Genomic DNA, 22986 nt, shown 5'->3' on the forward strand with positions numbered 1-22986 from the left:
TTTCTCCTCCCTCACACTAGAGCCCTCGGCCCTGTCTCCTCCTACCTCCAGTTACCAGGAAAACATTTCCAGATGTGCCAAGACAAATAGCTCCCTGCACAGTAGCTTTGTAATAGATTTCATACTCCCATGCTAAAGGTCACTTCCTCAGATTGTTGCTTTAGCAGTTGTCTCTGCGCTCACTGGACAACAATCAGACACACAGACCATCATGGGACATGAAGGGAGCACATACAAACACACCCTGTATGAACCGACTGGCTGCTGTCAATGAGCTGGGACCTAATTTGGATAGGGTGAGACTACTAGTGAATATTGTGACACTGGGCAGCGTCATAATCACGTCTGGCAGCAGGATATGCATCTGCCTGAGTCCCTCTCTGGCGGCTGGATGGCTGCCCAGAATAACGCTGTGCTGCAGTTTTCTATTGGTCATCCCAAGCCTCCGTGTGCGGCTTTACAGGACCAGACTCTGAAGCCCTGAGGCTCTTTTTCCATCTCTGACTCAGTCCTCTTGTCCAGTGTCTCATGACACAGAGGCGTTTACCATTCACGGCTTTGTTTTGTAAAATGTTGGAAGTCCATCTGGGTTGTTGTCACCCCAAACCAATTTTTGCAGTAGTATGGATGTCCCGATACAACTTTTTCACTTAAGATACGATACGGATATTGCAGCTGTCAGTATTGACCGATACTGATATCAGTCAGCACAAATCATACCTACTTTTACCTATTTCGTAGTGTGGGATGTATGAAAGGCTTGATCAAGTGATATTAGTCAATCGGAGAACAAGATCCAATAACGGTAAGTATTAAAAAAAATGACAGTTTTTTCTTAACCATTGGTTTTAAAAATGTGAACCTTTACGGATTGGTTATGTCGGAGATTTTTGATGCAATCCGATATAATCCGATACGCTGTTTTTGGGCCGATTTCGAATTACTTCAGATATTGGAACGGGGCATCCCTATTGAGTAGGGTGCTTTGGAATAACTCCACAACTACCTGAATTCAAACGTACATACATTAACTGTTGACGCCTTTAAATAAACACAGCCAGATTTTAAAACTGCAACCTTGTTGCTGCGAGGCAGTGGTGCTACAAACTGTGCCGCCATGCATCATGAAACCCCAGCTTCAGGGGCGTGCGGTTTAGCAGATTAACATAGTCTCCACATTTTTACAAGACAAAGACGAAGTTGAATCAGTAAATGAAAGAAATCCAATGAGTCATTGGTTTTCATCGGTTTTACTCGCTCCCTTGTTAAAGTTCTTTTTGCCATTGTAATCAGAGGTTATGAGTTAAGGCTGAACGATTGGAAAAAGACGATAGGCCAAGCTCTTAACCCAGCGATTAAGGATTATATTTTTTATGCCTATGAATTAGTCTTGTGGATGGGACATTACATACTTCCAGTTCAAATCTGTGTCTTTTTTTGTAGAACTTTCTATGTACATAAACATATTGTACATTATTTGAAAGGTAGGACTCTTGTGATTTCATTGATATAGGGCAGTCAGTGATACAACTATAAATGTAGACACAGTAACCACTTTTTTGTTAAACCACTCAGGAAATTTAAAATGATGTATAACTCACTGTTTAAAGACAGAATAGAACTATTTTCTAAAACAAAATCCATAATTGTAGCTCCACAAGCGTCCAGTGAAAGTCCTTCAATAAATGGTCAACAAGTCTTCAAATTGCATCTACAATCCAACATAATATACCGCTGAAAATGTCTCTTTTGCACCTCATCCTCCATTAGCATCGTCACATTAGCATCAAACTTGCCTGATCCAACAGGCGGGGGTTAACAATTCACGATTATTGGCCAATCGGTCAAAAGTGCGACCAACATTCTTGCATGTGTTGCTCAAACCTTCGTGGGCTTCCGCAAATAATTATGATTTGTGTGTCGCTGCGTGTCAGAGCCCAAAAAAATCCAAACGTCATGAATATATAGCTGATCGGTTTTAAACGTCACCCAAACTAATGAGCGTACATTTATTTGAACTTCTAATGTGTGAAGTTTATAAGTTAGCATGTTTGGCTTCCAACAGTAACAATTCGTGTGGCACCACCCTTCAGTCTTCCTGTTTACAAGACCCTGACTGCGGGGTGTATTGTGTTTTTGTCCTGCAGACTAAATCCAGCCTATTCAGGTGCTCCTGTGTAAAGATTAGTTAATGTTTCTTTTATTATAACAATAATAATAATGCATCTATTTCCCTTCTGTATTCCAGATCACAGACAGAAAGTGCCTTTTCAGACGACGTCCCTACTTGAAGACATTCGAGTGTTTCTGAAGAGCTCCACATTTTCCTCATTGGCAGGTCAAAGTTCAGCTGAGAGTCTTGGTTATTGTGCTCTCCTGTGTTTGCCTATGACGACGGGCCAGCGTGCTCAGGTGTATAGAAACATGTGCTGAAGACTTTAACCGTGCCAGCTGAAAGTAAAGCAACATTTGCTCCCCGACACCCTGCAGAGACATCATCACTCATAGGAGAGGACGTTTTGAGGACGCCGCTGCAACAGATACAGGTCGTCTCCAGTTATGCCCCTTGTGCCCCATCAGAGGTCTGCACTTGACACCTAACTGATTGATGAACAATTATTCGTGTGTCTAAACTCCACCTCAGCACGGTTGTGCATTCTCATGCTCGGGTCGCGCAGGCTTTGCCAGTCCATTAGCTCGGCTTTATTCCTCTGCAAGGACAAACCCCATCCAGTGACCTGAAGCGGCGTATTTTTAGCTACATGTTCCATCGCTTTTAGTTTGATTTTATTTTCTAACTGAAGCACCTCCTCCGAGGAAGACAAAGCGAGTGGCTCCTCTCCTGGCCTCGCCATGGCTCTGAACATAGCCTCCATACGGGACACGAAATGGCTGACTCTGGAAGTGTGCCGGCAGTTTCAGAGAGGGACGTGTTCACGCAGCGACGAAGAATGCAAGTTCGCCCACCCACCCAAAAGCTGCCAGGTGGAGAACGGGAGGGTGATCGCCTGTTTTGACTCGTTAAAGGTAAGAACCTGTGCTTTGTTGAGTAATAAACTGCGACAACTGTCCAGAACGTTACAGTTTTATGGTTTCTAATGGTCGACGGGTGTCGGCTGTCTGCTCAGATTAGCATGTGTGTCAGGTCTCTGTGTTGTGCTGCAGTGAGCAGACTAGCCTGACCTATGATGCTAAAGGTCAGAGAGGTCTGTTGTCATGTTCACTGCCACCAGCGATGTGTGTGTGTATGTTTAGATTTTATTTTTCACACTAAGTTCTTCTAACGTTACCGTGCCTCGTCCATCATCTGTACCTTCAGAGGAACATCGGATCGCTTTGAGTCGTTCCAGGGCGTCTATTTTGGAGTCATCTCAGCTTTCGTACTGTATACAACCAACAAACAACATAAACGGTCCGTAAACGGTCACAGTGCAGGTCATCCACTTTTGTTTTTTCAACACGTGGCAACTTCTTGTTAATGAATCATGAGTTTTCTTTTTTATCTTCTTTATTTTGCTTCTTCTAATAGGCTAAATGTCTTTAATTAGCTTAAAACCAAACACCCCGATCCTCCACATGCTGCATCTGAGAGCAACCTATATTCTTTCTAGCTTTGCGGAGGGTTAAGGGAAACTAACGGAAGTGACAGTGATGAATTACTGAGGAAACCAGAGCGCGACAACAGATTGGGTTTTTTTTGTCTATAGCTGCATTTTTACAAATATGGACACAATTTTAGTGATAATTAGTGAATCCTGATTCACCCCTCTTTATAACAAGTTAGCACATGGTCAGTTATTTATTAGAGACCATAAAAGCCCTTTGCTTTTACGGTGCTACCAGCTGCTTTCTTGGCTTTATCGCTCAGGTTTTCGCTCACACTCGTTCCTGAGTGACGTTCTCTTCCTGCTGCTGTTTTGGTTTAATGAGCCAACAGTTGACTAATTAGGACTGATTGGCTGTTCTACCAAGAACCAGCAGATCGGACCGGGAACTTGTGTCTATTTTTATTTTGCTGCGAGAATTGTAAGTAATAACATGCAACATGAGGTATTTGTAATTTAATTAAATACGTTGACTGTTCATGTTTACTGTTCAACAAAGCTCTAATGTCTTTAAGGCACACTGTTTTTAAAGCTTTTGAAAATGCTTGAATTCAAATGTTTGAAAGTTATTACATTTTGAAAAGAAAGTTTGAAACTGTAACAGAAATTTGTTTTAGCACAATAATGTTTACTTTTATGAGATAGGGGGGTGAAACGCTTGTTTTGAGCTTATTTCAAAGTCGTTAAAGAGCGAGTCACCCCCTACCAGAGTCTTACTCCACTCCCACTTCCTGTTTGAAAAAATGCAACAAATGCTGTTGCCTAGCAGACTGAGAAGGCGGAGCCGCTAACAAATACACACACACACACACACACACACACACACACACACACACACACACACACACACACACACACACAGGCTCACAAAGACATTGTGACATCATATGGTACCAGCTAATGTTCTAGGGTACCTCTTAGCCAATAGCGATGGCAGATTTAAATTCAAATGCAGTGCTGCGTTTTAACCTGACACTGGCACAACACTGACAGTTTTAGGCAGAAAATTTAAATTTTAACTAAAATCCACTAAAGTGCAAAACTATTGACTACACGTGTCTGCAGCACGATTAGACTCGCATTTATATAGTTTATCAGAAAAAATTAAGTTGATTTGGGGGTAACTTGCTCTTTAACAATGATCCTCCTGGTGAATGGACATACAAAGAATTGAGTAGAATAAAACTTTATTATCCCACATAGGAGGAAATTAAGTGTTGCACAGTTCTTATAGCAAAAGGAATATATCGGTAGATGAAGACACAAAATAGCTCTTTATACATACAAATCAAACAAAATTTTTATGTACAGAAAATGTACATGTACAAACAATTTAGGCTCAATGGGTCTTAATTATGTCTCAGTTTGTTTTCTATTTATCATAATTTTATTCTCATGCAATAGTTAAAGCTGCAATAGCACATTTAGAAAACAAGCTAGCTTTTAAATGCAAACATGCTCATAGAACTCTCACCCTCCCGCCGACTATCATCCCTGGTCCACTGGAACTGGAAACCAGCATTGCCAGAGGAAATGAGATAGCGCTAAACACCACTCACCGTTTTCTAGGTCCAAACATCTTCTATCGTCTGTGGCGTTTTTTTTTTTGGGGGGGGGGGGGGGGGGGGAGACTCTGGAAGTTTTTCCTAAAGTTGAAGTGGTAGCAGCCAGCTATTTCTTCTTCTCCGACGTTATTGAGCGGAGAACCTCTCACTCCAGTGGTGTTCTGTTGCTAAATACACGTAATGAGTGGAATGTCCAGGGAAGTGTGGCAGTTCGGTAAGACAGACAATCTGATGGTCCAATCACTGGTTTTGGACCTGTGCTCATTTTGACAAAAAAATTTATTTTAGCCTTTTGACTTTAGTGACAATTTAGTTGTCCATTTTTTTTTATTTGAGCCTTTAGTCGACTAAAATATTAGAATTTTTAAAATCTGAATTAAGAATTTTCAACATCTGTAAAGGAACGTTAACTACACCTACTGAAAACTGTACAGAAATATGTAAAATTCACATTTCACACCTTGTATGAATTTACCTATGTTTGGACTGAGCCTTGTTATTAGCTGCATTTTTAGACAAATGCAAGAGAACCAGTTCATTCTTTTTTTTTAATCTCCACAATGTACTTATATCTATACTACATTAGAACGAGGTTTAGAGGCAAGAAAAAAACATTTGTAGCTAGCTTGTTTTCCAAATTAGCTATTAAAGCTTTAAAATGTAGATTTGTAGCCAATCAACCGCTACGAAAGTTTTCTTGAACTTCTTGATCTTTCTGATTCGTGGAAAAAAAAATTCAAGAAGGGTTCCAGATGTCCACAAACTGGACAATTTTAGGAGGGAATTTGGCTCTCATCTTTCTCTAGATTCAATTGATAAAGACACTTGAATAAGGTCCTGCTACTCACGAGGAGAAATTGGAAATCCTCGCAAACATTTCACACCATTTTAGAAACACAGTCGCAAATGTCGTAATCTGTGGAAGTTCATTGAGATTCTGGCTTACTGACATTAAAATAGCCTTGACTTGGTTCTCTGATTGAAGGCAAGATGGCTACACTTGATTAACTTGTAGGGCTGTAACAATATTGGCAATATTACGATATCGCCATAGTAAAATGGCCACAATATCATGGTGGTCTTGTCACGATATTGTACAGTACGTCTTGAGGTAAAAATAACACTTTTCAGTCTGCTCCACAGGAGCATAGCAATGTAAACTACACAGACCATGATCCTTTGCTTCCATGTCATCGGCCAGTACACAAATTGGGAGTGCGTGCAGCCCACACAGACTGGTATTTTTAGTGCCTGGGTATTATTATTTATTTTATGGTCTGTTCAATAATGCCTTTATTTTGCCTGATAACTCTGTACCTGTGTTGTCATTTCTTTTATAAACATATTTCGAGTTGTTACTTGAATTTTGCACTTTATGGCTTTTCAGGCAGTTCAAAATGTCATAATGATAATTCTATTCAATTCAAAGATACTTTATTAATCCCAGAGGGAAATTAGAGTTTCAGTACACACAATAATAAAGTTAATGACAAATGTACCAATGACCAGTCAAAGTATTTTATGTTGTGAGTCTTGTTATTGTGAGCATAGCCACGATATCATGAGCCTCCCCATAATATTGCAATAAATATCGTATTGTGAGGTTCATATCGCGACAATATCGTATCGTGAGATTGGATATTTTTACACCTCTCCTAACTTGTTTTCTGTTTTCTGGATGTCTTGTTTCGATGGCATTGGCATCCTTATGAGGTCTAAAAACATTCTCACAGTTGTCCGATTGACCAACCTGTTGTCAAAAGTCCCAGCTCAGCCTGAATTGGCTCTTTTACCTCTTCTTTCTTTGAATTACACAACATTCTGCATACATCTACGTTCACAAAACTGATTTAGTCAGTTGAGGAATTCAGTTTTACGTCCATCGTTTCTGCCTCAACATGCCCGTGAGCTGAAAAACAGAAATTCTGCTTACTTCTTTGACATGTAAACAAAAAGACATGCCTTCTCTGCTCTTTTGTTCCTTTTTTCTCAAGGGGATCAGGATCCTGTGTGCTTTTACCTCCAGTGAAAAACAACAACCCTGTGACAGCTAGAATAATGAATGCTTTATTATGCATTAGGAAGTGTGTTTGGCTGCACTGCGGGCTGATTTTCACCCCCATTACACTCGTATCGTCTTCCTAGGTCTTCTCACCTGCTAGGGTTATCGTTCCGGGGTTGTGTGCTACCAGCCGTAGCTTGGCAAGTGATTACAGAGACTCTTTTTGAAATATGTGAAAGGTAATGCTCAAGAGAGGAAAAAGACTGAGTTGTTTCTGTTTCTACTCTTGTTTTACAGCGACAGGAAAGCACGCCAATTCAGTGGAGCGTTTGAACGTCCAGGCTGATGTTTTCAGTCTAATTTGTAAAAATTAAAAAAAAATCCCCCTGTAGCAACTGTGGCTTTTTCTTTGACTCTCAGATTTATTTTAGATGTTAAGCTCTAAAATCACTTTTATGACTCAGCGTTAAGTAAATGATTCATATTCTGTTTATTACAGGTAATCATCCAGCTTAAAAGCTGCCATTGCATTTAGGAAGACGGCGCACCATTTTCTCTTGTTCCTGCAAGCGAGACTTAAAGGACAGACCAAATGTGCAGATATCTGAAAACGTGAATCCAGCTGTGAAGGATCTGAAGCCGATGTGTGGCGAGGATAGGGAGACGTTTCATTCATCTAAGCCTGCTTTTGCTGTCCAGTGCGTTGAATGATTTTGGGGCATCATCCTAGATCGGTTTGCTTTTCTCGGCTGGATTATTTTTGTCCCTTGCCCTACTCTTTATGGTTTCAAAAGCAGCAAGCGTGTGCTACATTTATCTTTCAAGAAATGGCCGTGGGATAACGAGAAAGCTGCATTCTAACCCTAACTCATCAGTGGTGATCTTCATTGACCTTCATCAGTGCTTTTAGCATGTCACCTTTCATTTCATTTTAGTCGTTTGAATGAGGAAAATCCCATGCAAATCCAGCCCGTCCGGACAGAGACCGTGTCCTAAAAGCATTCAGTGTCTCCATATATGTAGCTTAGTTGGACGGTTTAAATGTTGACATGTTGTTAATCAAACAAAACCGGCTGTTTGTTTTTTGACAGCCCTTTTCCTTTAAAGCTCTTTGATACTTGTTGCGCTGTGACCATGGAAACCGTGACAGGGTTGTGGGCAGAACTGAGGTGGGGGCTGCAGGAAATGAGTGAGAATACCTACCTTAATGGAGCAAATGCAATCACGCCGGTCATGAGCTGATGTCACACCGACTGGCCTGCAGACAGAAGCCTTTTGTTGATCTCTTTTTCTTCAATTTGTCCCCTCTAACTACCTTAAACAAGGCATTCTTCACTTTGACAGAGAGAAGGTTGTCTGCATTTGTATTGTTCATTGATTTTTTTTTTACCTCCTAACATCTTTTTTTGGCACCAGTCACATGATACCAAGTGACTACCACGGATGACCAACCTTCCATAACAAAAGGGGAGGGGAATCGTCTGCCACCCCTCAACTCTATCCTGTTTCGTCACGTTCTAAATCAAAGTGAGAAACAATAGAAGGTACTTTCAGGTGAGTCTCCTTTCCTCACTTGGACCACGAGCTCTGTGGAGCTCCCTTGGGGGTATAGCGCCCCGGTTTTGGCCAGATTCTGCTCTAAAAGAGGCACATTGTCTTTTTATTTCTTTTTTCCAGGGAGTGAGATTCCAGTAAACATAGAAGCTCGGGACGCTGGAGAGTATTTATAAAGTTAGAGTGAAAGAGATAAATGAGGAAGGAAAACTTTTTGGATTTTTGTTCACCAAAGATGGACTGACAAATTGGGACGTTGCTGCAAGGAACAAGTCCAGACAGAAATCACAGAAAGATTTCGTGCTAATCTTTGCCAAGTTTTGAGATTCCTCTTATTTCACTGTACCACCCCCTCACCTTATTGCATTTGCATTTCTTTGGCCTTGATGAACACGAGCGTCTCTCCCTCGGCCCCCTCCTCCTCTGTTTTGTTTTAAAAGATGGGCCTGACTACATTCCTCTGTGTAATCCTCTCAAACCGGGCCACACCCTGGGCAGAGCAAACATGTGGAGGGGAATGTGTGTGCAGCGCTGCAGCAGCTGGGGCGTTCATCGGGCACTTTGATGAGCCCCGACTGCACTCTGGTGCAGGTACACTTAGTTTTGGTTTTTTCCAAAGGAAACCATGATGACATGAACTTGATCCATGTAGTTTTACCCACTTAACCTTGCAGTCTTGATGGAGCTTCTCTGAAAGAAGTGCCCACGCAAATCACATCGAATCATAGCAGCAACATGAGTTGTTAGCATACTCTAGAATATTTAGAATTCTTTGGTTTCTTCTGTTTATAACTTTCAGATTATGTTTAATCAGTGTTTTTGTTTCAGTGAGGATTAAGAACAAGACCCACTGAAGGCATGAAACATTTTTTTTATTTTAATTTAAAGGGAAAATGTGTAGTTTTTACCATTAATTTCTGGAAACATCCATCAAATTATTGTTGAAAATGAATAAAATGAAGCCCGGTTGTTGAAAAATATTCACAGCTTCTTAACTTATAACCATAAAAATCAGGTCTAAAAAACATGGAGCGGGTCTGTGGGTGTTTCTTAATGCCAAGGAACCTCGTCTTAGTGTCTTGGCCCCGCCCCGGTTGCCTAGGAGATACATCATCAGGAACCGCCAAGACGTGTTCCAATGTTCATGTTCTACAGAGGAGTGTCTTCTCCGTTTGTTAGCCGTTTAGCTAGCTGAGCAAGGATACACAGGAGGTGTCTTGTAGCCTAGCCTTGGTCAAAAATGACCTAGAATACACCGCAGTATTTTTAAAAGGATGGCGGATCAGAAGCCGGCAGATACTTCAGGGGCGAATTTCTAGTTTAAAAGTGAGTCAACTAATTTAAAAAATTTGTTTTAGACCCAAAGAAGTTATCTATTGTTGATTAGTTGCTTCATTGTTGCAGCTCCGGTGGCTAGCGGGTAGTAACTCGCTCACATGTTTAATTTAACAAACATATACACATTTTAAAAAGTAAAAGCCTCGTTATATATTTATATTGAAACTAATACGTATAAAATATAACGTTATCTCCCGTGTCACTTGACATTACATGACCGCCGTGGAAGCTGCAGTCACGTGCTGCAAGTCTGTTCCATTTAACCGTTTTCCTTGACCAAGGAAGGACAGTGTCCTCGTAAGCAAGGTGCCTGGCCTCGCCATACATCCCCTCGCAAGGCCAGGTGCCTTGACAATAAGAACATTATGTTTAATTGTACAGGGATGTTAAATGGATACTGAATAGCTGTAAGGGGTGTACTGAAGGAAAACGAGCTTGTGCCGATGTTGGTGTCGTCACTTCCTTCTCCCACAGCTCTGAGGATGGCTACAGTAATTAGTTAAAACATTAGCAAAACATGGAAAAGAACAACTTTTCTCTTTCTGTTTTTTAAAGAACCAAGCAATACAACCCTACATGAGCTATACTGGAAAAGACTCATTGCTACCAAAGTTAAAAACAACAACAAAGAAAACCAGGAACAAGTAGAGATGGACCAATCAGATTTTATACCACCCACTCTGGTTGGTGCTAAACAAAAAAAACTTTTCCCGATTTCTGGTTAACTTGTAATTTTGGAAGATCGTGGAGGTCTGTTGATATTCCCAGCTTCACTTGGCGCTTAGTGATACCCGAGAAAACATCAAATTCCTTTATTTCCGACTTCTTTTGTGAGTTCACAGATTGCTGAATTTTAGCCGGTTCCATGCAACTCCCATCATCCTTTGTTAAAAGGCCTTGAGCAGTGATGTTATCTTAAATAAACCACATATGAAACTAGACTCATGTTCAGCTGTATTCTGAATGGTTTTGTCAAACCAAACACTACCTCCTTTCATTTAGGCTGTAAATACAAACCTCAGACACTCTGGATCAGGCTGCCTTCTTTGTTCCTGTCTGCTGACGTGCTGTTGTTTTATAATTGAGTTGTACTTTGAACCAAAGAAACAACTGAAGCTGTTGTTCGGTATACGTTGAATCATGGGTGTTCTTCAGCCTTTGAGCGGCCTGCAACATGATGGTAAAACTGAGCGCTGAAATTCTGCCCATCTGTTGTACCCAGTGTCTCACCTGGTCTTAAGTCCACCCACCACCTCTGAGTCATCCTTGTTTTCCATCACTTTCTGCTGCCCACATTGCTGATAAAGTACTTGATTCTCCACATCTCCTTTTCATCTCTCTCTCTCGTTATAAAACGGCAGCGTAAATCACTGCTGCAGAATCAATTCCGTCCTCGTAGCTGAGGATTTTCAAAGCCAGCTGGACTCGGACTCCCTTACTGCTGCAGTAGCTCTTGCTGCTGCGAGCCCCGCTGCAGTGGAGCTGAAGGCAGATCTACAGCGAATCGTGCGGGAGGCTTGCCGTGCTCTTGACCTTTAGTTGTGGGCTCATTAATTATTGATGCGTCTTTTTGATCTTCGGTCAGAGACAGACGCAGGTTGTCTGACAGAAGCATTAATTTCCCTGCTTTAGGTCTCTTTCATTGTAAACCTTTTTTATTTGAAAATTGGCAAAACAGGAGCTGCAACTGCAGGTACTGTTAGCCACAATATGCTAACCACTGTCAGAGAGACATGGTTATTTGTTTCAAAGCATCAATATGAACATTTTTTTTCCACTCAGTCCTATTTAATGTATGTTCTTGTTGGGAAATGGACAAACTCACTAAAAATGCTGCTGTTAGCCTGATAATACGCCTATTCGGATGCACGCTCATACGTTGAGAGCTACCAACCGCTAGACAGACAGGCCCATCTGTCTCCCAAGGGCCAGCCTTTATAATGAGACAGAGATCTTCTTAATTGGCTTCATCTAACGAGGCAAAATGGAAAAAAAAATGCTGAAATCTGTTGGGAATTTACAGTGTATGAGTTTTTAACAATCCCTTTGTCTAAATGACTTCTGGCCGTCTTCAAACCGGCAGTTGTGAACCAGGAATGCCATATTGTCCCAGTGTCCTGTGATGATGTTTTTACTGGAAATGAGAAGACCTTCTTTTCACTAATAAATAATTTCTCTCTATTAAGAGTAGGGTTGGGCATCGCTTGATTTTGAACGATTCCAATTCCAATTCCTCGTTTCGATTCCGGTTCCTATCGATTCCCGATTCCGATTCTTTGAAGACATTCCATGTTTTACATGAGCCAGCTAACCACAGGTTCTGCTTGATGAAATAATCTTATCGTCAACATGAATTTTAATTCTATGAACAATAACATCACCTTCATTTAGACAAAAACATGTTTTGGAGAAAAAAAGAAAAAGACTTGCAGCACAACTAGTGTGTTTGTTTCTGACCACAACCAAAGTCTGGAAGAAGCCTCTGGGATGAGAGTGCTGCACACAGACAGCTGGTGTGATCAGCTCTGAAAAGCGTTGATCACAATTTGCAGATCACGTTTATTTTTCACGGAGATCGGCCGCGGATTCTTCTTCCGTCGGCATACTAGGAATCAAAATGAAAAACTTTGAACAATTCTGGGAAAAATGAACGGTTGGAACCGGTTCCAATCGATGCTCGATGCCCAACCCTAAAAGAGGCCATTTTAAAGTGCATCTATGTAAAATGTAAAAGTATTTACTGCTTTACTGGTTCTAAATGGCTTACTAAAAAGCTAACAGCTAGCAAGAGCCCAATGAAGACTGTGTTTCTGGTGTAACTAATGGTATAGTTAATGTTTTAACATTTGATTAACACAAATGCTAAAGAGCATCAGATTTATTCAACTTTAGCTATTAGTACTGCAGCAACATAACACGTAAATCAGCAAGATTCTATTTTAGACACTTTTCAACAATGAAACTTACTCATACAGGGTTTCCCCCAGCGCTTTATAAGCCTGGTGGCCCGCCAGGCTTTGCTTGGCCACCCGCCAGGCTAAGCGTCTTGCCCCGCCCCCCCTCCCCGACCCTACCGTGTCTGCTGACACGGTAGGGTCGGGGAGGGGGAGCTGATTTTGGTGAGATACAGCAGCGGAACGTGTGCAGAACGCACAGAACGCGCGACCCCCCCCCCCCCCCCCCCCCCCCCCCCCCCCACACACACACACACAGCAGAATCCGCCAGGTTCAACTCATTTTCTGCATCATCAGCAGTATTACAAGATATTCACAGTCATAGCATTAGCTCCCTTATGCTAACTAGCACTAGTAATGCTAATGTATTACCATAGTTGGAAACTAAATCAAACCAACTCATAGTTAAACTGTTAAGTCATGTTAACTGAACAGTGATGAAGATCTTCAAGTAAACACATGAATATTTATTTTCTTCATGAAAACTCTATGAGCGGTGATTAAGCTTGGACTGTGTCACAATAAAATGGGCCGGGCAGAAACGGTCCTTAGAAGATTCAACGGTTTCTCTTCATTGGCGAATTGTCAACACCTTTGCTAATTTTGATCTGGCTGTTAGCGGTTTATATTTTTACATTGGGCTTTTATGGTTAATTAAAATGAGAAGTTAATTGGATTGATGGTTCACTAGTTCACTATTAGTGCTATGTTTTATCAAGGCTCAGTATAAATCCTCAAATTCATTATAAAATTAGATGAGATTCAAAGCCGACTTCTATTTATTATAACTCAAGTCTTGTTTTTGTTGTCTTGGCCATTTGTGGACTTGTTGATTTAATTTGGTCTATAGTTTGATGCTCCAAAAACCAACTGTAGATCTTAGCGGATACTTTTCTAGGGGAGTTAGCGTTTAATGCCCTGTCTGAGCTGGAGGTATTATTTGTAGCACTCTCTTCCCCCTTTCCCCCACTTCACATAGTGACCATACCATGAAGGCCGGTTTATGGCCATTACAGCGTGAGCTTGGACGTATGTGTGAGAGTTGGGTTGAAGCAGCGTGCAAAGTTCACGGCTGAAAGTGAGACGGCCAATTTCACACCCAGCAGATGCCTGCACCAGTGACCGACTGTGGCAGGTGGGGGACACTAATTGGCAGTAGGCACCATCCCAGAGTGGGTTGAACTCGTAGTGGGTGAGGGAATGAGGGCAAAGTGGCAACAAATGTAAACGTATATTAGTCTTTTTGCAGTACTGACTAGATTTAGTTTGCCTCTAGTTAGGTTTTTGACACCTACGTGTCACAATTTAGAGCTTACGTTTAGAAAGACTAGCTGAGCTATAACACAGGAATCATGTGATGGATATGTTTACCGACATCTGATGGTTTAAGATAAAAAACACTATTGCAGCTTAAAAGCTGAGTCACCATACCTTGCTGTATTTATCTTAGGTCTTTGGCCAAAGGCTAAACATTACTTAAACTAAATATAAGCTGTCGTTGAGTTGTCTTCCTCAATGATCTGTCTTTGGGGGAGTACTTTCATCACTGCCGTGTGGGAGTCTCTTCAGCCCACAGGAGTTTGGAGTCTCAGAGGCCTCATCGCCACAGCTGACAAACAACACACTGAGCTGGGTGGGGCTGCACAATATTTCCCTGCTGTTGTCAAACTTAAATTTCCTTACCACTTCCATATCATTTGGTCTTTCATTTAGTTGGATCTTTGGTCAATTAAAAGTAGAGTGATCTGATTGAGACAAAATATCTGTAGCATAGTCATCCAACATGAATCCACCATGATGGAACTCTTTTCTTTTACCTATGAGGCTGAGTATAGCAACTCTTCAGAGGATGTTGGCTGCTTGCAAGTTGTTCTTTTGGTCACTACTAAAAATCTCTGACCAGAGCTCAGTGTTCTAGTAGTATGAGTGTCCGCCCTGAGACTGGGAGATCAGGGTTCGATTCCTGGTCGGGTCATACCAAAGACTTTGACAAAATGGGACCCATTGCCTCCTTGCTTGACTCTCAGATTTAAGGGGTTGGATTGGGGGGTTAACCACCAAATGGTTCACGAGCGCGGCCATGTCTGCAGCTCACCGCTCCCCCAGAGGATGGGTCAAATGCGGAGAACAAATTTCGCACACACATCAGTGTGTGTGGCAACTAATGGAACTTTAACTTTATAGGTGAAGATTAAAAGGTAGATAGACCGGTAAAATGCAATGCAAAATCTTTCATTCCTTCTTTTTCATCACAGAATACCTTCGCAAGGCCCTCATTAGTTCAGGCGAAACCATGATCCACTGGTTCACTTAAGCCCCCTTCAGACAGGCCATGAAAAACGGAAATGTTCCGGAATCTGTCCGTAAGACCTTTCTGTCTGAATACAAACATCCGGATAATGTGTTCCGGAATTTATCCGGAAGAAGCCCCTAGTAACAGGTCCGGACTTGTTACGGACAGGGTGGCTGCTTCAGACTGGTGAGGTAAAGTTCCGGACAAGGGGGAGGGAGAGGAGGAGGGGACCAGGGGACGCTGTGCGCACCTATATAGCCCGCTGCTGTAGCATGCGGCGAACCACGGCAGCTCGCCTCCTACGGTACCGTCTAGATGCGCGACGAAGCGCTTCACACCACTTCAGTGATTCCTTTAACCATTGAGCTTCATCATCCAAGTCTCTTATGCGTCTTCGTGTGCGCAGAATTATGCTTAAGCGCCTCGTGATTTTTATCTTGAGAGGCGCTATAGAAATGATATTTTCTTCTTCTTCTTAACATAAGTCCGATTCCCTCCCCCCCACCCCACCCCACCCCCCGCCGCCGTCAGACATCTGGAACTTTTCCCTGCTGTGTGAACGCAGCCGAAAGGACAAGTTCCGGTACAAAAGTGGTGTGTCTGAAAACACAGTTCCGGTTAAAAACCGGATTGAATTGTCCGCAAATGTTCCAAAATGTCTGTCTGAAAAGGGCTTTACTGTGAAGGATCCAAATAGGGCTGCACAATATATCGTAAATATATCGTTATCGCGATATCAGCATGCACAATATGCATATCGCAAAGAACAGATAAATATCGCAATGAATGGTCAGCTCAAATGTTTGCTACACATAATGCATTCTGTCAGTCAAACAGAAGCATGATGCTTTTTTAACAAATCAAATAGAGCTCTTCACCCATTTGACGAAATGGGTGGGTTCTCGTAGGTTAGATGCCCGCCCCCGAGGCAGACGGTACTTAATTTTGATGGTTAATAAACACCTGAGTTAGCTTTGTTCTGCTCTTTTTGCTGATTCTGCTTTTCCCGGGATCCACTGATCGCCTTTTCTTGTTAATTTTCTTTTTCCCTTTCCTCACATCTTTTGCTTTTCTCATTTTTATGATTTATTTATTTCTTTGCTTTAGAATTATTTTAGGTCCTGAGTTAAGTTTTTATTTATCGCAAGTAATATCATCATCTAATCATTGTTATCGAATATTGCAGGTTTTCCTAAAATCGTGCAGCCCTAGATCCAAAGTATTTCAATGTCTCTGCTTGTGACCTTGAACCACCTCAGTGCACAGCGAAGGCCATGGCTTCTAACAGAAACACGTCGTCTGCAAATAGCTTGACTCTGATGTCCCAAACATCAGAGTCAAAGTGCCAGTGGTGTGATCCAGAATCGGAGTCTAACCCATTCTCCAAACACGCTCAACTTCATGCTAACATAAGTTTATACACTAAAGTATATAAAAAAATAACTGCACATCTCAACTTTTCTATCAGCAATCAAAGCTTTAATCTCAACTGGAGAGTAAGCAGTCGTTCAACATGTCTGCCCCTATTTGCTGAGTGCGTTAGAAAGGAGCTTTGATGAATAGATCTGCTCTCTCCCTTCCATCTCATTATCCTCCTTTATCTGTTGTATGGATTTACACAACTCCTCAACACGCTCCGACATGCTGGCGATGGTCTCGGCAGCGAGCCAAGATGTGGCCAAGTTCTCTTTTGTTTTTGTTTGTAATTAATTTTCCTAAATGGTTGCATTTTGCTCAGGAACATTTGTTGTGTTCATGACAGTGGATTGGTCTCAGCTGACTGAAATTTGTTAACAAAATGTAAAATTAGAGTTTTAGAAGAAGGCCATCTCTGCTCCTTTCCTCTCAGGGCTGCGACACCATTCTTTCCAAACTGGGCCATCAACATCAAGCAGCCTATTTCTGTGAAATCTCTCACCCATGTGGATAGTTGACATTGCTGTAGGACTCTGTAAAAGCAGGTTACTGCTTCGTTCTCTTCGTAGTGGCTCACGCATCAACAAACCCAGAGATAGACGTGTCAGGTTGGGTCCTTTTGTCAGTTTGTTTAGTTGTGAGGGTGTGCCTTCACTGGTGACATCACTACAAACACATCGTATGAATCTGAGGGAGAACAGGTCGAGATCTGATGTGTACAAATGACCTGCCAAGCTCTTGTGTGTCCCTTTATGTGCCTGCGGATTATATGGCTCTGGAGGGTGGGTTTCATGACTCAGCAGGTCACAGAGGATCAGATTAGCCGAAGCAGTGCTCCAGCGTCCGTCTGGATTAGCAGCATGGAGTGGGGGCTTTCTAGATGCCTCTCAATGGTGCCACTACCGCCGCACTTGGTATGCACGTCTTCAACCAAGTCAACCCAGTTTAAGATAGCTGCCACAGCTAATTGAAATACCACGAGCAGATGTTGAGCTAAAAAATGTCAGTCAGAGAGTCTAATCAAATCACGCAGGATTTTGGTTTAAAACTTAAGGAAGTGTAGGCCTATATTATCTACTGTGTAAGCCGTAGGATTAGCTAAAACGTGTTGTTGTCCCAGCATAATGCTTGGAAACCAGCGTTGAGAATCCACCAAGCAGCCTGATCTCCAGTCTTAGTCAACTGATCACAAGCTCGGAGTGCCAGTGCTGTCTGATGATCACAGGCGTGTGATTTTCAGCTGATGTGCAACATCCTGCTGCTATTCTGAGACACACAGGCCTACGGGGAAACGGCGCGATCAAGGAAAAGAAATTATGTCCGTCGAAGCAACACACACAGACGTTATTACACATCTCCGATGTTTACATTTGAGCTCTTGGGGGGGGGGGGGGGGGGGGGGGGGGTTGTCATTATATCTCTGGACAAACAAGCCAGAGCACTACAATATCCTTTATGGCACCTCCGTCCCACTCTTCCTTTTCTGTATCTATCTCCTGTTAGCGATCTCCTCCTCCTCTCTATCCTTGGGTAATCTCAGGCGTGTCAGCAGCAGTGCCACTCCTTCATCTGTGGGATTACAGCTGGTGAAACAAAGGCACTTAATTACTGCTGAGGCGACGCAGCCCCATGCGTGTCTGCTGTTACTGCGTGTCTTTTAAAAGGAAGAAATGATCTACAAACTATACGACATTTCTTTTTTTGTACTCCCACACGTCGTTTTTAATTGTTGTTTGGTCTAATTGCTTTGCAAATAAACCTGCTGACATCGTTACAGCTGGAAAAGAGTGGCTTTTACATTTAAAACGACTGGTGCGCGTCTGCGGTTCAACATTGATCTTTGATCTCCATTACCAGCCGAAATGTGAGCAAAAAGCTTTTTGGCTATCATTTCAAAATGGATTTTCAGTGTTTCCTGCTGCCCCAGAGCCTCGCGGCATCAAACAAGCCCATTAGTTAGAAGCAATCCATTACAGCCCTAAAAACAAAACAAGATCCTCAAGCGGAAGCTTTCTCCGTTTTTGAGGATAAAGGGAACCCCTGTCCATGGGCATCCAGCGCCTCAAGACTTAACCGGGTGCTGGGATCACTGGGTCTGACTTTTTCGGTCTTCTGAGCGCTAGAGTGTCGGCGTCTCATAGCCGGGGGTTTTCCTCAAAGTGGTTGCTTAGTGGACTGTTCCAGTTCCTCTCACATCCAGCTGTTAGTGCCCTTAGAAGACGACTCTTGGAGTAAACTGAGAACGGAGACGAGCGAGGACGTTTTTGGTGATGGTCTTGGAAAAACTCGCTGTGTTGAACATTTGTCCAAGGATAAGAAAAGATGACGAGGTCGGAAGAGGAGGTCTAATGTTCCAGAGGAATGAGCCATAACCTCCTGGAGCTGGTCTCTAGCTCCTGCCCAAGAAATTCTCATATTTTTAGCCACAGTGACAAACATCCGTAAGCAGGACATCTGGATCAAAAGGGAAGTCAGGAATTGTTTAGGTTTTTTTTTTGTGCTTCCTTTTTTCCCTGCTATTCAGTAAAATGAGCCCCAGCAGCAGGATAGATTTACTGATGAGACGAGGAGCAGAATTAAGTGATCTATCCATCTCTCTGCTCCCATGGGCAAATGCAAAAACAATACAGCCCACCTTTAATCCATAGGATGCAAACTTGGAGTTCTTTTCCATCTTTTTCTTTTTTTATTGAAGAGGGCTTCTTGGGCTTCCCTGTAAGAAGATTACACATGTCACCGGTTTCATGTCAGAAAGATTTTGTGTCAGTTTCTCTGAGGGCCTCGCCTTCTCACCGCAGCACGGTCGGATCAGCTGGAGGAAGCGGGCCGACGGGGAGAGAGGCAGGAGCAGAGACCTACGAGAGATTTCCCTGGGTTCATTTTACGCTTCCTGTCTGGGAATAAAGACATGCTAAGTTGTCTCCTCACGTCCGTTGCTCTCTGGAGTCGGCGTGGTCGTTGTTGTCTTTGAGCAGGAATGCTGTTAGTCACAGTCCCTCCTCTCTGACCCAAAGCTGCCGCGGCGCTGCCTCTAGCTGGTGCAATCAAGCATCCCTCCATCACAGCCGGCTTTGTGCTGACCCTGCTTATCGCCCAGCATCTCTCCCTCCCTGTTTATCTCTCTGTGTGATTGTTCTCTCCGCATGGCAACATGCCAGCCCTGCCAATCACACGACCGTCGATCACGTCACGGACCACTGTCCCCGCACGACAAAGACATCACGCCTAATAAGATTTGTAAATCACCTCTCTGTTCTTTGTGCCACATGGGTGGAAAAAGACTGGTGGCTTAACGCGGGATTCCATACACACCCCTAGGGCAGCCATATTGGATAGACACCAGCACATGAAGCACATAGACGCGTTTCCAGTGGTTTACAGCACTTCTGCTTCCAGATAAAGCTCTCATTGAGGGGGAAAATGCAAGTGTTACAGTGCTGAAGGAAGGGCCCCACAACTAAAGCGCCATTCTTCAGAGCTAGTGTAAGACTGGCTCTCTGTGTCTCTGCCACCCACAGTCATCACTTTCACCATTCAGTCGGACTGGTGGAGGAGGCGAAGTGTATCAGCAGCTACGTTTAAAAGCTCCAACGCTCCCCCGAGCTTCAACTATGCAGCTGAGCGATCCACCTGATGGACATCGGCTGGCTTTGTTGGAGCGATTCATCTAAAACTGGCACTGAATCAGACGCTCCCGTAAGCGGACTCACAGGATCGTCGTTTAGTGGCTGAACCTGCTCTCAATTAGGACCAGATTCAAATTTAACACATCTGTAGACCGTAGGGAGAGCGTTTCACAGGCATTATGACATATTGGAGTAGTTCCCTCTACCGCGTAGTTAACTGAGACGTAAATGTTTTTCTTGTTTTTGTTTCCACCTCTTCATAATTCGAACACATTTGAAGACTTTCATGTCATTTTTTTGGAGAGCTGTGGGAATTTCAGGAATTCCTGAAAATAGAAGTGTCTGAAAGTAGCTGATAATTGATGTTTGATCACGTCTCATTGATGTTTCCTTCACTCTGCTCTGCAAGGAGGTGATTATCCCATGTAGATCCCACCCTGCATCCCAAAGCACGGATCACAGCGTTGGTATACAGGCGCGGCTGTGGCTGAAGGTGTAATTTCACCGTGTAGCCACGGCTGAACTACAGAGGTGCCACGGTGCTTTCAAAGATCCCTTTCACAGACAACCCCTCGGAGGCAGCAATGAATGGATTTGTGCGCCGCTCCGAGTGGGAGGCTCTGACACAAGGCACTCGCTCTCTGTGTGTTTGTGACTCTCTGTGTAGGTGTGTGTGTGTATGTGTGTGTGTGTGCCACGCTCACAAATAGGATCAAACCAGATGATGGCGTGTCACTGTCATCAGACGCTACTTTTCCAGCAATGTCATCAAAGCTTAGCTCTTCTTCTCAACTTCAAATCTCCAACGCTTCTCTCAGACTTTGTAGTTTCATAGCAGCTTTGTAGTTATTGTGGATCTGTTGCAGGTGCTTTTACTTTTTAATCGCCCACATCCAATGCATTAAATGGAGCTTGGTTGTTAGCAACATACCTAGGACCAAGTAAAATCCTTTTTATTTCTTCTATTTGGGTTAGAATTTTTCTCATTTCTATGTTTTTCACAATTTTTAACGTAAACGTTTCATTTTAGGTTCTAGATTAAAATAGTTTAGCGTGTTGATGGAGGAATATTAAAAAATAAGAAATATTGACAAATTTTAACAAAAGAAATTTGTGATGAAAATGTTTCGATTCAATAGAACATTCAGTGCTTTGGTAAGATGCCTAAAAATCTGCATGTAAATAAAAATCTTTCCAACGTCATACAATAAAATGCATAAATATCCTATTTCAAAATAAAAGTTCTGCATATACAAACTTAAATTCCATCCATCTGCACCAGCAGTGCTGTTGTCTATCCGCTCAGCTACAAATGCTAACGTTTCTAATTCAGGGACTTTCAAGGACTCTGCCTGTCCGGTCCACATAGGTCAGGTCCTTCGGAGGATGCAGCCTCCATCATCCATCAGCGGCTGTGAGATCGAACGGTCAGATTTACTCCCGCCTTACATTGGCGTGACGCCACCAAACGGAAGCTTGTGGGATTGGAGCTTGAAATTTTGCCGAGCATTTTTGTTCTGTTAGCAGATTTAGCGCTATGTGAGCTTGTTCATGATGATTTTATCTATTCAAACAACAAATGCCTGACAACACAACTGCTTTTGAATTCATGTATTTACTATACTTGGATTCAAAACTGTAATCTTCTGCTTCTTCCGCCTTTATTACGATATCGTAAACCTCCATTTGGGTCCATAATAAATCTTTCACATTTAAATCTGAGGAAAATAACGACACATTTTTGGGTTGCTTTTGGAGAAGCCTTTGAATTTAGATACCTTTTGCATTGCTGTGAAGCCTGGGACACCCTGGAGACAGCCGCGCCGCGGTGTTGAGAAGTCAAGCGGTCACACAGGACGTGCTGCTGAGCGCTTCTTGGAAAGTTGCGAGATGGTCACAACATCACACGGGACTTGAGAACAGGAAGTGGAAAGTAACTCTTGTTTTTACGTGATCAGACCTGCCGTCGTGTTTGTGCCTCTTAGATGCCATGTTTCTTGGTTCCGTAAGCTACGCAACGTGCGCGATGACGTCATTTGCGCCAACTGGAATTGATAAGGGGAATCGTTTTTCAAAAGTGTCGAACGATTCCTAGGAATTTAAACAATGGGAACTGGTTCTAGACTCCTAACCCTTGTGCTGTTTATTAGAATATTTTAAGATCAACAGTACTTTAAAGTTATCAATACTGCGGTCGGGTTTGTGCCGTGAAGGCGTTCTGCGTTGTAATGTCCGTAAAGTACTCCACAATGTTGTAAACAGCCGTGGCTCTTGAATTGGAACTGGTGCCTATCTTCAGCGCCTTGACGCGGCGCTTCTGGGGCGCGGCGCTCCCCGTGCAGCCACTCTCACCAACTATAAAGGCTTTTACTTGAAATGTCGGAGTGGTGCGGGTACTGCCGGTCTCCGGTGTAACTCCTGAAATTGGACACAACCATAACCTCTGTCTCATTAATGGGGAAACGTTGGCTCATGCTTTAGTAAAACGTGCTCTAAAGCTTTTTCAGATCGTGTTTAGAGTTAAATGTGTAACTGCTGGATGCCTGCAGCCAACCTCCTCTCCTCAGCTCATCGAAACGTGTCCTGCCCTTTCCCTTTCAGACGTTTGACTTTATATTCAAAAATCAAAGAC

At 42.8% G+C, this 22986-nt stretch overlaps 1 protein-coding gene across 11 annotated transcripts in view; it reads left to right on the plus strand.

The window, feature by feature from the left end:
- The first annotated feature begins 2620 nt into the window (after positions 1–2620).
- Positions 2621–22986, plus strand: part of mbnl2 (muscleblind-like splicing regulator 2) — a 42694-nt gene continuing 22328 nt past the window's right edge. For all 11 annotated transcript variants that reach the window (XM_015952600.3, XM_015952602.3, XM_015952604.3 and 8 more), the window contains exon 1: positions 2621–3027. In XM_015952600.3, the coding sequence (XP_015808086.1) occupies positions 2854–3027 (174 nt within the window). In that variant the 5' untranslated portion in view covers positions 2621–2853. The remainder of the gene's footprint in view (positions 3028–22986) is intronic.

The sequence above is a fragment of the Nothobranchius furzeri genome, chromosome 14 (assembly GCF_043380555.1).
Source record: "Nothobranchius furzeri strain GRZ-AD chromosome 14, NfurGRZ-RIMD1, whole genome shotgun sequence".
Lineage (NCBI taxonomy): Eukaryota > Metazoa > Chordata > Actinopteri > Cyprinodontiformes > Nothobranchiidae > Nothobranchius > Nothobranchius furzeri.